The following is a 17,769-nucleotide window of genomic DNA, read 5'->3' as shown; positions in this document are numbered from 1 at the left end:
TAACACGTGTTTTCAAATGGGGCTAAACGATGATCAGCTGTTCTGTTCAATAACTCCTGTGGATCACTGCAAACCGGTTGCAGAATTCATTAACCATGTCCTAGCCCTTAGTCATTCCAATTTTTGTGTCGATGTGGAAGATTCTAATCTTCCCCCCATTAGAGAACACGCGGCCGCTCCAGCTCACCACCAGCCAGCTTCCTCCATGTTGTTCCAACGAGCCCGCTGTTTCCGGTCTTCCCTCGCTCCCTCCAGATCTACATAGCTCCTCCCTCCTTGTCAGCCCAGAGCTTGCGGTCTTTAAAGGACTTTAAAGGTTTTTTTTTATACATCTTTGCGGATGGCCTTTCTTAATAATGAGCTTGTTGGCAAGTTTCGCCACTAAATGTGGCTAAATGTGGCTAAACGCTGCTAAATGTGGCTAAAGTAAACATTACGTCTCATAATCCCACAGCAGAGAGGGGGCGGGGCAAACAGAGCTCATTTGCATTTAAAGGGACCATGCAATAAAATGAGTTGAGTAAAAGGCTGTTTTTTTTACACTACTATTGAGAATTTTTGACAAAGTATATTATGGACTTTTCATTAATACCCTAAAGAATCATATCAACTTGTGGAAAATGGGCATCCGATGACACCTTTAAGCTCTCAAATTGTGCTCAGATATGCCAAAAAAGTGTGCTATCAAACATAACAGATCTCAACAGGAGCTCAAATAGTTCTCAGATACTTCAAACTCTCCTGAGACTAACTGATCTAAGCCTTAGTGCTGCATTTAAGCTCAGGTCAAAGGTCAAGTTTCAGCTGTGACAGTGAGACAAAAACATGAATCGTAAAGATGGATCTTAACTAGTACTGAGTGACGATCTCCAATGACAACAAACACAAATACACAAAGACACACAACATACAGAGTGGTCTGCACGCAAAACTAGCATCAGGTTTTTATTATGGGGGTCAGCAGGGGTGCGTCAGGGACTAAATGCTTTGCCCCATTTAGCTCCTGTCGTTTGGCTAAATTAGCAGCGATGATGTCATCGGGCAGGGGCTGAGATGAGTCTATAGAAACCAGCTTCACGCTGCGCTCTCTCACACTCACACAGATCAGCCAACACACTGAACATCATCTTCTCCAGCACACACTCAGGTAAGCCAGAAACTTGCTCGTCTGGGTACGACGGATGTGTGTGTGTGTATGTGTGTGCCTAGTCATCTAATCCACACAGCAGCTGTGTAAACGCAGAGTGTGTCCAATCAGATGTAATCTGTCAAATCTGAACTTTTAGCATGACAAAATGCTTCCTGTTGCTTCTTCGAGAATAGCAGAGTGACAAAGAGGAACTAAACTGAGCCACTCAAATTTTGCAGAATTGACAAAAAAATTACATTTTAATTAAAATTTCTCCAAAAAACAAAGTTTTTATTATAAACCATTAATTATTTCAGTCAGTTCACACCTTGTATAGTATTATCAACTTTTTTCCATACAAAACGCCCTGCACTGCATCTTTTTATGTCAAATACTAATTTAATATCAGTTATTGTAGTCATATTATATATATATATATATATATATATATATATATACACACATTTTATTGAATTAATACAAATTAATTTATAGCACTGCATAAAATATGATATATTCTGTATATGTGTCCTATTTTATGCAGTATTATAATTTAATTTGTATTAATTCAATAAAATGTAATCTTTAATAATAATAACACATTTTATTATTACAATATATTTTTTTTTTATCAAAATATTATAAAAGAATTATTTTTTATTACTATTAGAATATTTTTTTTAAATATAACATTAAAAACATTTAAATATAATAAATGTTAAAATTACAATACACATGAATTCATTACAAACATGATAAAACTAAGTTTATAAAACATAAAACTAAAAAATTAAAGCAGATATTAATTTTAAAATATCTATAAATTATATGAATAGTTCATCTTATTTGTATTAATAAAATAATAATAATAATAATAATAATAATAATAGTCATTGCATTCTATTGCTTAAATATTAAATATAATAAAATATATTAATTAAATAAAATAATAAACATAATATAATAATAAAAATATCGTTGTTGGTGTTATTGCTGTGTAATAATATATTATCAACTAATATAATAATAATTATAACAATAATAATTATTATTATTACTGTAGTTATATTATTAATTATTATTATTGTTGTAAAATAATAATAATAATAATAATAATAATTATTATTATTATTATTATTACATATTAATAATAATAATAATAATTATTATTATTATTATTACTGTACATTTATGTTATTATTGCAATATATTATTTTGTAGTTTCTGTTAATATTTTATCTAAATAATATTATAAAAACATCATTAAAATACACCGGATGTTACCATTTTTTATTTACTATTAGTTAATTTTTAAATATATATTTAAAGTCAAATTTAAAATAAATATATTTAAATTCAATTACAACTGACAGGAATTCATTAAAAAAAACGTATTAGTACAAGACGATATTAATTTTTAAATTGTAAAATGGTAATTTTAAAATAATAATAATATGAATAGTTATTCTTATTATTAATGGTATTAATATAATAATAATAATAACTGTCATTACATAGTATTGCTTAAATATGAAAATAAAATATATTAATTAAATGTATTAATAAACTAAATAAAAATACATATATTAATATTAAAATAATACAAATATAATATAGGTATTATTATTATTATTAAATATTATTATTATTATCTTATAATAATATATGATATACTATAATAATATTTATTAATTTTGTTATTAAATAATAATTATAATAATTATTATCATTATTACTATTATTAAATTAGTATTGTATAATATATTTTATATTCTATAATAATTATTATTATTAATATCACAATAATTATTATATATAAGTATTATTATTGTATAATAATATATTAATAAGAATTGCTGTTATCATTATTAATATTATTGGATGTGGATGAATTGTGTGCAGACCGAGAGGATGCAGACGGCACATAATAATCTCACCAAACAGAGACAGCAGCAGGCCATGATCCTGAGCAGAGAAGCAAAGGGAGGTAAGACACACAACATTTTATACTATATTTTCTATCCTCTTACCATAAACCTAACCTACCCCTCACAGAAAACTTAAAAAAAATAAAATAATGTAGTGTGATTCATATGCTGTTTTTCTTATAAGGACCAAAAAAAAGGCCCCACAAAGTCAAAATATACTGGTATTACTATCCTTGTGGCCACATTTGGTCCCCATAATGTAAGAAATACCACACACACACACACACACACACACACACACAAAGACACTAAGATGAAACCTTAAACAAAAAACACACACATTCCTAAACAATGACATATCATCATAAAAACTAATCAGCAGTATCATATGCCAATAGCAGACGGACTTAAGTCTTGTAGGGCCTCATATGAGAGACGCTGCATTTGATTGACAGCAGCAGAACAGATCAAAGCAGATTCTTCCTCAGTCACTTGAGTGATTTAAACGGAGGGAAATCTCCACATCCAGCATTCCTGAAACTATCCCAGCACTTCAGAGGAAACATTGCCTCAGTGTGTTTGTTTGCGATTTTCCGTTGACGTAAGCCACAGCGTGTCTGATCTAGCATTACGGCAACTCCAGCTCAGCTGAATCCGACTCTGGAGAGGGAATTTTATAAGAATAAGCCACGAGCCGCCGCGAGCCTGAGCCCTAGCAGGAATGCCCTCACTGAAAATGCCACTTTAGGGCGAGACCATTTCTCCAAAGGGTTCCACATTACTGCAGTCTAATAATAATCGCACTGTTACCCGTATAACACAACAAACACCACAGCCGACGTGACAGAAGAACCCAAGAGCAATTACAATGCAAGACACCAGATCAGTCAAAAAAAGAGCGGCCCTAAAAAAATAATTGGACAGTAAAGTCGCACTTAGAAATTAAATATCAATCCAGATCTTTAACATGAGACATGAGACGCCACCACAAAATTACATTGGGCTGTCACTAATCAAGTAATCGGTTGATTATTCTAATGATTAATCAAGTAATCAGATTATAATGATTTTTTTTTTTTTTGAGGTAATAAAAATAGACCTAAGCAAACAATAGCATTTAAAATGACTTAAAATACATATACAGTGCCCACCACTAATATTGGCACCCTTGGTAAATATGAACCTGGGAGGGAAATCTCATTTTCTCTAGTTCACGTTGGCCACTATTATTGGCACCCAATTATTGCACCGTCCTTTTAACAGCTCTAAGTTTTCTCCAACAATGTCTAATGAGTTTGGAGAACACCTGACAAAAGATCAGAGACCATTCCTTCAAACAGAATCTCTCTAGATTCTCCAGAATCTCTCTCTTTTTTTCAGCTTCATGTTGGTGCTTCTTCTCTTCAGTTTCTATACAGGGTTCAGGTCAGGGAACTGGGACGGCCATGGTAGTAGCTTCCTTCTGTGCTCAGCGACACAATTTTTGTGTTGATTTTGATGTTTGTTTTGGATCATCGTTCTGCTGGAAGATGCAACCATGGCCCATTATAAGATTTCTAACAGAGGCAGTCAGGTTTAGATTTTTTATCTGCTGGTATTTGATAAAATCCATGAAGCCATGTATCTAAACAAGATGTCCAGGACCTCCGGCAGAAGAATAGGTCCACAACATTAAAGACCCAGCAATATTTTTAACCGTGGGCATGGGGTACTTTTTGTTCCTGTCTGCACCAAAACCATTTGGAGGGTTAGCTGCCAAAAAGCTCATTTTTTGCTTCATCTGACCATAGAAGCCAGTCCTGTTTGAAGTTCCAATCATGTCTGACAAGTGAATATGCTGGAGTTTGTTTTTTATGAGCCAGGAGGATTTTTCTTGAAACCCTCTAGAACAACATGTGCTGATGTAGGGGCTGTTTGATCATTTTATTTTAGGCTTTCTGACCCCGAGACTCAACAATTCTCTGCAATTCTTCAGCTGTGATCCTTGGAGAGTCTTTGGCCACTCAAACTCTCCTCCTTATTGTGCATTAGGACGATATAGACACACATCATCTTCTAGGCAGATTTGTAACATCTCTAGTTTTTTGGAACTTCTCAATTATTGCCCTGATGGTGGGAATGGGGATGTTCAATGCTTTAGCTCTTTTCTTACAGCCACTTTGTATTTTTTGAAGGTCAACAAATTTGTTCTGCACATCAGAACTACATTCTTTGCTTTTACTACTTTTGATGGATGATTAAGGGAATTTGGCTTTTGTGTTCCTCATATTTATAATCCTGTGGAACAGAAAGTCATGGCTGGACAATTTTTTAATCCTAGCCACCCTGGTGTGCTAAAAAAAATGTAATATTAATGGGAATATCCTTCAGAGATATTTTACATAGACAAATTTCTAGGGGTGCCAATAATAGTGGCCAACGTGAACTAGAGAAAAACATTTATTTCATAATGAGATTTCCCCCTCAGTTTCCATCTTTTTACTTAAAAGAAAGGTTAGAATTTTAGAATAAACCCAAACTCACAACAATAAGCATTTAATATATCATCCAGCCTTGGAAAACTGTCTAATAATGTTTCATGGATTCTCCTGAAATCTGGCACTTCCGGTATTTTGCTGGTTACTAAATTAAAAAAAAAAAATAGTACTTGAACTGAATCGAGGAATCGTTACAGCCCTTCACGTTACAGCCCTTCACTGTTCAATTTTGGGGTTGGAAAGATGTGTTTTTATCTTTTTGAAAGAAGCTCATCATGACGATATTTTTTTGATCCAAAATAAATGTTTTCAATTTGAATGTATTTTAAAATGTTATTCTTGTGACACAAAACTGAATTTTCAGAAAGGTTATTACATTGAACTAAACCTAAATCCATTAAAAAAATATATGGTTACTTGAAAAAAAAAGTGTTAACTGAAAAAAATAAAATAAAATAAAAGTGTATTTAAAAAAATTATATAGACATATTTAAAAATAACAAAAATAAACAAAATAACTACAACTTTAAAATGAACATGCAAGCAAAAAAAAAAAAACTCGAACTCATAATAAATATATATTTGATGCGATTAATTGTTGCCCAACACATATTTTTTCGAACTATATAAAATCTATACTGTACCATTCACTTAGTGTCAAATATATTAAAATAATCAGTTTGTTAATACAAATTCTCAAACTCTCTTGTAAGTAATATTTCATCACAGCATTTCTGGGGATTTTCTGTCATTTTCTGTGGTTATTTGTCTGTGGTATCCCCTTACATTCTTTACCAGCACCATTTTGCTTCTTCAGAAATTATTCGACTATGCTGACTTGCTGCTGAAGAAACAATTCTTATAATTATCAATGTTGAAAACATCTTATTTTGTTGAAACTGTGGTACATTGTATTCTTAAACGGATCGAAATTTCAAAAGAACACCATTTATTCAAAAAATAAATCTTTTGTAACACTATAAATGTATTTACTGTCACTTCTGATTAATTTAATGCATCCTTCCTAAATAAAAGTGTTAATTTACACTAGCAGTCAAATGTTTTTGGACAGTAAGATTTTTAATGTTTTTTAAAGAAGTCTCTTCTGCTCACCAAGCCTGTATTTATTTGATCCAAAGTACAGCAAAAACAGTAACATTTTGAAATATTTGTACTATTTAAAATAACTGTTTTCTATTTGAATATATTTTAAAATATAATTTATTCCTGTGATTTCAAAGCTGAATTTTTAGCATTATTACTCCAGTCACACGATCCTTCAGAAATCATTCTAATATTCTCATTTGCTGCTCAAAAACATTTATTATAATTATGTTGAAAACAGCTGAGTACATTTTTTCAGGTCAATAGAAAGTGTAAAAGAACAACATGTATCTGAAATAGAAATCTTTTGTACCATTTTGCCTTTATCATTACTTTTGATCAATTTAAAGCATCCTTGCCAAATAAAAGTATTCACTTCTATCATTTCTTTCCCCAAAAAAAGCTTTTTATTTCAAATAAATGTTGATTTTTGGATCTTTATATTCATCAAAGAATCTTGATGTACTCAAGTGTTTTAAATATTGATGATAATTATAATAAATAATAAATGTTTCTTGAACAGCAAATCAGCATATTAGAATGATTTCTGAAGTATTTCTGTGACACTGAAGACTGGAGTAACGACGCTGAAAATTCAGCTTTGATCACAGGAAAAAATATATTTAAATAGAAAGCAGTTATTTTAAATAGTAAAAATATTTTTGAAAAAAAAAAAATTCTGTACTTTGGTTCAAATAATGCAGGCTTAGCGAGCAGAAGAGACTTCTTTGACTGGTAGTGTACACTGTAAAACTTTTGACAAAGATCAAGGCTGAATGAAACTACTCACTAAAGTGACCGTATGTGTGTGAGAAGGTCTGAACCTCGGGAAGAAGATCAGCGTTCCTAGGGATGTGATGATGGAGGAGCTCAACCTGAACACCAACAGAGGATCCATCATGTTTCAGGAGCGCCAGAAGAGAGTGGAAAGATATACGCTGGAGAACTCAGCAGACGCTCACACCATCACATATGTAAGACGCCCTGTTTTAAGAATATGTTTTAAAAATATTTATTTCAGGTAGTGGACAAAAGCAACATTTCAGATTTTATAATTTAAAGAAGTACTAACATAACGGAAAACTCTAATAGTGAGACAAAAAAACAAACAAGAAACTCACATCTTCATATATAGCAAATATACAGTGCCTTGCAAAAGTATTCATACCCCTTTTTTTTTCACATTTTGTTTTGTTGCAGCATTATGTTAAACTGCTTTAAATGAGTTTTTCCCCACATCAATTTACACTCCATACACCATAATAATGACAAAGCAAAAACCAGATTTGCAAATTTTACAAATTTATAAAAAAAATAAAACACTGAAATAAGTACATTGCACAAGTTTTCATACTCTTAACTCAGTACATAGTTGAAGCACCTTTACAGCCTCAAGTCTTTTTGGGTATGATGTGACAAGCTTTGCACATCTGCATTTGGCAATTATCTGCCATTCTTTGCCTCACCTTTTCACCTCTCAAGCTCTGTCAGCTTGGATGGGAGCTTGCAGACATTTTCTAGAGTCCTAGTTGTTCCAGTCATCTTCCATTATGGATAATGAAGGCTACATGCTTCTGTGAACCTTCAATGCAGCAGATTTTTTTCTGAACTCTTCCCTAGATCATTGCCTTAACGCAAGTCTGTCACTGAGCTCTACAGGCAGTTATCTTGACCTCAGGACTTGGTTTTTGCTCTGATATGCATTTTCAGCTGTTAGACCTTTTCTGAGAGGTGTGTGCCTTTCTAAATCACACTCATTCAAATGAATTTGCCACAGTTTAACTCCACTCGAAGTGCAGTAACATCTAGAAGCAATATGAATCTCCTGAGCTAAATTTTGAGTGTCCCAGAAAAAGGTATGAATACTTATGCTACAGGATCTTTTCAGTTTTTTATTTCTAATAAATTTGCAAAGTTGTTACAAATCTGTTTTGTGCTTTGTCGTCATGTTGTATGAGATGTAGATTGATGTGGAAAAAAAAGTAATTTAAAGCAGTTTAACATAAGGCTGCAACAAAACAAAATGTGAAAAAAAATACTTCTGCAAGGCACTGTAAGGGCATGTGACGTTTTGGGTTGCCGATATGCCCAAAATATGGACTGGATTTACTCCAGGAATCCATTTGATGTGAAGGATTTCACCGGTGAAATACTCTGCAAACTGCAATGTTACAGATTAGAAACGACAGATGTGGCTTCAGGTTAAAAGTCAGGTATTCACGCTTTACAAGACACTGGATAAACTGCTCTGTCCTAAATGTCTTCCTCCAGAACAACTTTGAACAGAATCAAATGCAGGACCAGAACCACATGATGACAGACATGCAGGGAGGGAAAGAAAACCTGCTGTATCCAGTGGCCGGTAAACAAAGCCTCGTCAACACCCTGAAGAACACAGTGGCCAAGAAAGGAAGCCCAAATGTCCTGGCACCAGGTACACACACTCTTTTGACCAGTATTACTAATTATTATTTACTCAATACATAATATTTATTGTCATTTCTCACATATGGGTAAGTTTCAATGTATTATATATATTATATAACTTTAATTTATAGTTTTAATTACACTATCTAACTTTAAATTGTCGTAGTACAACTAAATTGTGTTAATCAACCTTTTTTAAAGCACATAAAAGCTTTTATTTTATTTTATGTTTTCCAGTAAAATATCAAACGTTTTTTAAAACAAGATAAATGTACTTGAGAACAGTGTTGTTATTAACTATTAAATATTAAATACATACTATACAAATATTAACTCTTTTAAAAGTTGTTTTGGTAATTCAAATATAGCAAAAATAAAACAAAACAAAACAAAACAAAATAAAATATGAATTTTAGATTTAATGAAAGAAAATCCAAATGAAAATAATCAGCTGAAATTGAAATACAAAAAAGTTTAAAACCCAAATAAATTAAAGCTACATAAATATATAAAAATATGAATAAAAATAAATTACAAAAGAACATAAAATTACTAAACAAAAAAGAAAATGAAAATAAAAAACTGAAATAAGCTGAAATTGAAATATAAACATTATTAAAAGCTAAATAAATCAAGCTCCATAAAAATATAAAAGATAACAATAATAATAAATGACAAAAAACATTAAATTACTAAACAAAAAATAAAAGAAAATTAAAAGAAAATTAAATACAAACATTAAAACCAAAATAAATTAAATAATAATAAACAAATGACAAACGAACATCGAAATAAGAAAAAACCTGAAATAAGCTGAAATTGAAATACAAAAATTATTAAATGACAATAAATTAAAGCTAAATAAATATATAAAAAAATACAAATAAATGAACATAACATTACTAAACAAACAAATTGAAAATAAACAACTGAAATAAGCTGAAATGAAAATACAAACATTACAACCAAAATAAATTAAAGCTAAAAATATTTTTTTTACAAATTAATAAAAATAAATGACAAAAGAACATAAAATTACTAAACCAAAAATAATAGAAAATAAAAAAATTAAATAAAAAACTGAAATAGAAATAAAAAAAATATTAAAACAATATTACAAAAAATTAAAGCTGCATTATTTTTTTAAATAATAAGAAATGACAAACAAAATGAAAATAAAAAACTAAAATACAAAGCTACATAAAAATATTAAAATAATAATAATACATGATCAAATAATATAAAATTACTAAACAAAAATGAAATCTGAAAATATAATTGAAAAGCTAATTGAAAATCTTAAATATGCCTTAATATGCATTTACTAACACACAATTTAAATTAACAAAACAATTTACAAACCTTAAATATGTGACCCTGGACCCTGGACAACAAAACCAGTCTTAAGTCGCTGGGGTATATTTGTAGCAATAGCCAAAAATACATGGTATGGGTCAAAATCATAGATTTTTCTTTTAGGCCAAAAATCAATAGGATATTAAGTAAAGATCATGTTTTATAAAGATATTTAGTAAATTTCCTACTGTAAATATATCAAAACTTAATTTTTGATCAGTAATATGCATTGCTAAGAACTTCATTTGGACAACTTCAAAGGCGATTTTCTCAAAATTTAGATTTTTTTGCTCCCTCAGATTTCAGATTTTTAAATAGTTGTATCTCAGCCAAATATTGTCCTGTCCTATTAAACCATTAATCAACGGAAAGCTTATTTATTCTGCATTCAGATGATGCATAAATGTCAATTTCACAAAATTGACCCTTATGACTGGTTTTGTATTCTTTTTTTTGTTAAGGACACTTGGTCCTCATCAATATCTTGTGTGTTTTGGGGCTTCTCCGGTACATTTATCTTGCTTCAGTATTTTTTTTTCGCTTTATCTGGTAAACAAACGAAACTAATCGCTAAGAAAATGATTTTACAGTGCATAGAAACACGTGAGTGTATTTCTGAACCCGAGGAACAGGCCTGTGTATATTTCTGACGTTTTTGACAACAGCTTCACTCTTCACTCATCTGTTGAGCTGTTATCATTAGCTCGTTGCTGCTCTTAATTAACTCCGTCTTATGTTCTTTCTCAGTCGGAGGAGCCCTTAATAAACATCCATCTCCTGTTTCCATTTCCTTATCTGCCGTGGCCCCCGAAGGGACCGGTTTGAATGCCCGTTAACGCGAATCCGTGCTGGTCCAGGTCGAACTCTATGAGCTAAACGCCGCAGCACGCTAGAATGCGCTTCAGCACAGCAAAGCTCCATCTATAATTGTCCCAGTGAATCACCAAGCACCATGCTATCCTTTTAGGCTACTCTGGTCCGCTGAGAGAGATCCCTCGAGAGAAATTCAACGCCACGGTGATCCCGAAGTCGTATTGTTCACCGTGGCGGGAAGCCCTGGGAGGAAATGAAGAGCTTTTGTCTTCATTCAACGCTCAGGTAGAGGAACCGGCGCAGAAACTCCCGCCAGCGAACTACAGGTGCTTTAACAGGTAAGATACTGTAGTAACAGTTACCTTTTAAGTCTGTTCATTCGACGGCCATATTTGTAAATGTTAGAAATGTTGTTTCTAATGCTCCTATGTCGTCAAAAACCGAGCTTTAAGGGATAGTTCTCTAAAAATGAAAATTCTGTCATAAATTACTCACCCTCATGTCTTTCCAAAATAATCCATAAGATCTACGTTTATCTTCGGAACACAAATTAAGATATTTGTTTATGAAATCCGAGAGCTTTACCTGCATAGCCCTGCATCAAGAACCAGAACATTGTTACATTAGTTCAGCTAAAGTCAAATGTTTGCATACACCTTGCAGAATCTGCAAAATGTTAATTATTTGACTAAAATAATAGGGATTTTTTTTTTTAGTATTGACCTGAATAGGATATTCCCCATAAAAGATGTTTACATTTAGTCCACAAGAGAAAATAATTGTTAGATTTATCAATATGACCCCTTTCAAAAGTTTACATACACTTGATTCTTAATACTGTGTTGTTTTTGTTTAGTGATAGTTGTTCACGAGTCCCTTGTTTGTCCTGAACAGTTAAACTGCCTGCTGTTTTTCAGAAAAATTCCTTCCGGTCCCACAGATTCTCACTGATGCTCCAGAAGGAAACAATGCATTAAGAGCCGGGGGTGAAAACTTTTGAAATTTGAAGATCAGGGTAAATGTAACTTATTTTGTCTTCTGGGAAACATGTGAATATCTTCTGTAGCTTCTAAAGGACAGTACTAAATGAAAAAAATATGATATTTGGGCAAAATAAGAAAAACTTACACATTTTCATTCTGTTCAGAAGTTTTAATGCATCGTTTTTCCTACTGAAGCATCAGTGAGCGTTTGAACCTTCTGTAATAGTTACATGTGATGCATTCAGTTGTCCTCAGTGTGAAAAGATGGATCTCAGAATCATACAGTCAATGTTGGAAAGGGTTCAAATACACAAAAAGGCTGGAAAACCAAAGAATTTGTGGGACCGGAAGGATTTTTCTGAATAAAAGCAGGCAGTTTAACTGTTCAGGACAAACAGGGGACTCATGAACAACTATCACTAAACAAAAAAAAAAACTTCATATCATCCAGGTAACTACACAGTATTAAGAATCAAGTTTATGTAAACTTTTGAACAGGGTAATTTTTATAAATTCAACTATTATTTTCTCCTATGAACTATATGTAAACATCTTTTATGTGAAATATCTTATTTCAGGTCACTAATTTAAAAATAACATGCATTTTATATGATTCCTCTAATTTTTGGTAAAATAATTAACATTTTTAAGATTCTGCAATGTGTATGTAAACTTTTGAGATCAACTGCAAGCAAAACTGTTTTATGTACAGTGTGACTGTCACTGTATAAATTACAGAAAATGCTGGAGAGAAAAGCAAGTAAAAATTAACTAAATGTAAATGTAAAAATAATGAAAAACATAAAAAATAATGTAAGCACCACAGCTTAAGTGCCATTGGCTCAGATAAACAACTTTATTTTGCAAATAATGTTGTTAGTAGTTTAACTAACTGCAGCATTTGGGAGTCTTAAAAGTCCAAATATGATTTAAAAATCTTCATTTAGACTGCTGAAACAAAACAGAAAGTGTTGCATCAAACAGTTCATCGATGCATCACAATAACGTGACACATTATGCTGTGGCCCATGTAGGGTTGGGATTCCCCTGTAACTGCTTCTTTATTTGGGAGCAATTAAGTCTTCATTCTCTGCGGTACCAGAAAACCGAGGTAAAACATGATATGAGAAACGGCCTTGAGGGTCACCGAGAGGTTTTGGCACATTAGCTCAATGTGTGCCGATGATGTGCCTCAAATAGACCCAACAAGACTAATCCACACTATCAAATTATGAAGTCCACTTAAGAGAGCTGCAATGTTTCCACTGCGTCTTCCCATTTGAAATGGGATCCACAGGGGAGCGAATGACTGAGGAACTATTTAAGCGCACCGCCGACTTCTCCCGTCACGGATTTCAGAGCCGCAAGACACACTGCGTACACAGAAGATCAAGTTTCTCATCTACAAACGAAAATTGCATCACTATGCGGAGTCAAATCCAGAAGCAAGAATATCTTGAGGTTGCAGGACCGGATTCATTACATGCAGTTTCTTGCCTAAAAACTCTTAGAACAACATTCTGTGACACAAAAATGTATTATATAATATAGCTGCAAGCAGGGATTACTGGGGTTCAAGCACATTAAGGCATTTAAACACATATGAATGAATATATTACATGTTATTTAGCAAGCCTGTAACTGCCTAAATCAATGATATAAAAACCTATTTTTTTTGCAAATTACAGGTAATTTGCCATATAATGTTTTTGACTGTTATAGTGCCAGCTGTGGTCCGATCTCTCTAAAACTTTGCATGCTTGTTTACAATCACCTGTCGCATGTGCTCACCAGGTTTCGTGAAGTTTTGAGTTTTCTTTTAGGCTTTATAGAATTTTGGGTAGATTCAGACAGGCCCCTTATCTTAAGGGTGATGGATGAGGACACTGGATCCTGCGACAAACCATTTAGGAGTTATGAACGATTTTGCAGTTTTGATCACTGTAGCACCCCCGATAAGGCCGATTTGGGCAACTCTTGGTGACGTTGTAGACGGTATGTGAGTACTACCATGCCTCCAAGTTTCAAGTCTCTACAACACATGGTTTGGTCAGCACGATCACTTTTACGTGGAGGTGCGTGCTGATTCTTGGCCATTCCAACAAGTACAGGGTTTCAGCGCTAAGCTCTTGAGAAATACTGCAAGCAGAGTAACACAAATGGTGAAATGGTTATCACTAGCATACCACACTCCTCTCAGCCAATTAGATTTGAGGACCTGTAAGAACTGTTCTATAAATATAAATAAATATGTAGCTGCAAGCAGCTGTTACCTAGGTTTAAGCACTTTAAGCACATATTTGCAAGCAAAAAAGCCTGTTTTTTTTTTGTTTTTTTTTTTGCAAATACAGATAATTTACCATTGAAATATTATGTTTTGTAACGTTTATGACTGTTTTAGCACCAGCTGTGGTCTGATCTCTCTAAAACTTTGCATGCTTGTTTAGAATCACCTGTCGCATGATGTGCTCAGCAGGTTTCGTGAAGTTTTGATGTGCTCAGTAGCTTCGTGAAGTTTTCTGTTTTCCTTTAGGCTTTATGGTTTTTTTGGGCATTTTTGGACAGGTCCCTTTTCTAAATGACCCCATTATAGTTTCCCAAAGGGTGAATTTCAACAACCTCGAGAGTCCACAGAATTGCACTGCTGTGTTTTTTTTTTTTCCCCCACAGATTAAGAGAAAAACCTAAGACTAGTGGGTATTTTACATCTTAATTATTTAACAAATGATTTGATTGACAGCAGTGCAATCAAGCTCTTGGCCAAGCTCTGCAATTTTTTGCCTTGCAACCTCAGATCGAGCCCTTGAATAATTTTTCCTCAGTTTGGCAAAGATATCTCATTCTGTTTAGGATTTGATATTCACTCTCCAGAGAATCTTCCTGCACTGGTTTGGTTGCAATAGGCCGAAAAATCTAGGACTTGTTCGCAAAAGTAGTTTTTTCAAAAAATGCTAAATAATTTCACCAGGGTGACAGAGGACCAGAAATAGCTGTTGTATAAATATAAATAATTTAATAATTTTAAATAATAATATTTTCTCTCTTATAACGCCACCAAGTGGCCAAGGTCTTGTGTTCTGAGTTTGACAGAGATATCTCATTCCATTATGGCCCTGTCCCTTTCTGTGTGATAATGATTTTAATGTTTTTTTTAATTATTGATTTTCGCTCTCCAGAGATTCTTTCTGCACTGGTTTGGTTTCGATCAGGCAAAAACGTAGGACTAGTTCGCAAAAGTAGATTTTGCAAAAAATCCAAAATACCCAAAAATACTGCCAGGCCCACGATTGAATCTTCGGCATACATTTTGCCTGGCATTAACCACGGATTCCTATGACATAAGATACCTGAGCCTGCGACTGACAGGTAAGGAAGGACTTATCGCTGTAGCACAAACGTGAGCCTGATTGGGGCGAGCCTTGGTGACGTTGTTGGCAGTGTGAGTACTACCATCCCTCCAAGTTTCAAGTCTCTATGACTTACAGTTTGGTCTGCACGGTCAGTTTTATGTGGAGATTGCTGATTCATGACCATTTTAACTATTCCAATAGCGCAACATGCTTGAACCTCTAATTACAATAACACTGCATTAAATAAACATAAATATGGCACATTATGAAAGGGAATGAGTTTCATGTTGATTTTATGAGAGCACTTGTAGATTGAGCTCAGCTCCTCTTCATGTGGTTTTTATTTTAGAGCTGCGGTGCCATTTGGAGGTCCTGTGCGCAGTCAGAGGGTGATTCCTGTTATTGGGTTTGAAGCTCTGGAGCCTCCAAATCTTCCTGGCATGACCTTGGCCACCGTGTCCAAACGACGCGACTTCAACAGAGCCCCGCGGGGATGGGGCCTGGAATACTCGCCCGAGTCAAATGACCTGTGAGCTCAGCGCTGATTCACACCTGTAACATTAGAGGAAAAGACTGTCGCACCGTAAAGACCTGCGCTTTGCACTTTCAGGCCATCCCCTTATGTTCACTGCAGGCGAAAGGCCATAGTAGAGCAGCTGGAAGTTTAGATTTACATGGTTTGAAAACCAAAATTAAACACCGGGATAAAGAGGATCAGGATGAAGAGATGGTTTTAGCTCAGTGATGGGTCCTAAACCATTAAAGAAATAGCTCAGCCAGAAATGATAATTTGCTGAAAATGTATTCATCCATAGAAGTAGATGAGTTTGTTTGTTTATGGGAACAGATTTAGAGAAATTTAGCATTACATCATTTGCTAATCGATGGATCCTCTGCAGTGAATGGGTGCCGTCAGAATTAGAGTCCAAACAGCTGATAATTGTCATTTCTGATTGAACTATTCACATCCAACTATCCAACTCCACATCCAACTATTAACAGCCTGTGGCATTTCATTATTGTATTATGTAATATGCAAATAAATGGTGTTCACAATAGTGTTTCAAGCATTTAGGGCCTCTAAAATGTATTTAGACACTTTAAGCACATAAAAATTGTGCATTTGATAATGCATTAGATGACTAAATATCAAATATCTGTTGTTTTCAATGAACAATGAACTTTTTTTTTTTTTGTCAAATGTTTTAAAATGTGTTTGTGCAGCTCTTTAAAATAAACAGCACTTGCTTTGATATTTTGTATCTAATGCAAAAGTAAAGTCTCCAAATACTTTTCGGGCCGCTGTGTTCATGGTACATTTGATGATGGCTGATTTATGTTCATCAAAGAAAATGGTAACGTAGGCTCTTTCAAGAAAAAGTACTTGTTTTTGAATTCTTTTTTTCATGTTACAACAGAAAAGCACTGAAATTGATCAGTTCATTAAAAAAATGCTTCAGAGCACAATGAAAAACAGAAAATATTTCTTTTTATGTAAAAAGATGAAAGACATCGGCTATGCTATTGAAGCCTGTTTCCTACACTGAAAAAAAAAAATAATAATAATAAAAAAGGTAATTACGACTTTTTAATCTCACAATTCTGACTTTTTTTCTTACTATTGCTCTCACAATTTTGACTTTTCTCAGAATTGTGATATAAACTCTAAATTGCAAGTTATAAAGTCAGAACTGCAAGATAAACTCACAATTCTGAGTAATAAATAATTATTTAATCAGAATTGCAGGATATAAACTCACAATTCTTCCTTTTTTCCTCATAATTGGACTTGATAACTCGCAGATTGCAAGTTAATATTTCTCAAGTCAGAATTGTGTAAAAAAAGAAAAAAAATTGCAGATATAAACTCGCAATTCTTGCTTTATTTCTCACAGTTGTGAATTCATATCATGCAATTTTGAGAAAAAGGTAAGAATTGTGAGTTCATCTCGCAATTCTGAGAAAAAAAGTTTCTATCTCACAACTTTAATTTTTATAAATAAGTTTATCTCACAATTCTGGGACCAATATAATTGAGTTTACATCTCTAAATATGTCTGATTTAAAAACAAAAAACATTTTTGAATGTAGTTGCATCCTTTTAATTATGTTAAATCTCTAGATGTAAGAGTGAATGGTGTGGGTGTGTGAATCTCACACTAGCTTTCAAATTCAAATTAAGCAATCATTTTTCACAAAAAG

General features: G+C 33.1%; 1 protein-coding gene across 1 annotated transcript; it reads left to right on the top strand.

Annotated features, from left to right (window-relative positions):
• The first annotated feature begins 1,090 nt into the window (after positions 1-1,090).
• On the top strand, positions 1,091-17,095 carry myoz3a (myozenin 3a). Its single transcript, XM_073821083.1, has 6 exons — positions 1,091-1,147; positions 3,032-3,116; positions 7,455-7,612; positions 8,910-9,072; positions 11,389-11,572; positions 15,917-17,095. The coding sequence occupies exons 2-6, from the start codon at positions 3,041-3,043 to the stop codon at positions 16,098-16,100; spliced, it is 765 nt and encodes a 254-aa protein (XP_073677184.1). The 5' UTR covers positions 1,091-1,147; positions 3,032-3,040; the 3' UTR covers positions 16,101-17,095.
• Positions 17,096-17,769: the final 674 nt, after the last annotated feature.

This window comes from Garra rufa, chromosome 16 (genome assembly GCF_049309525.1).
Source record: "Garra rufa chromosome 16, GarRuf1.0, whole genome shotgun sequence".
Taxonomy (NCBI): Eukaryota; Metazoa; Chordata; class Actinopteri; order Cypriniformes; family Cyprinidae; genus Garra; species Garra rufa.
This window is presented reverse-complemented; position numbering and strand designations above follow the sequence as displayed.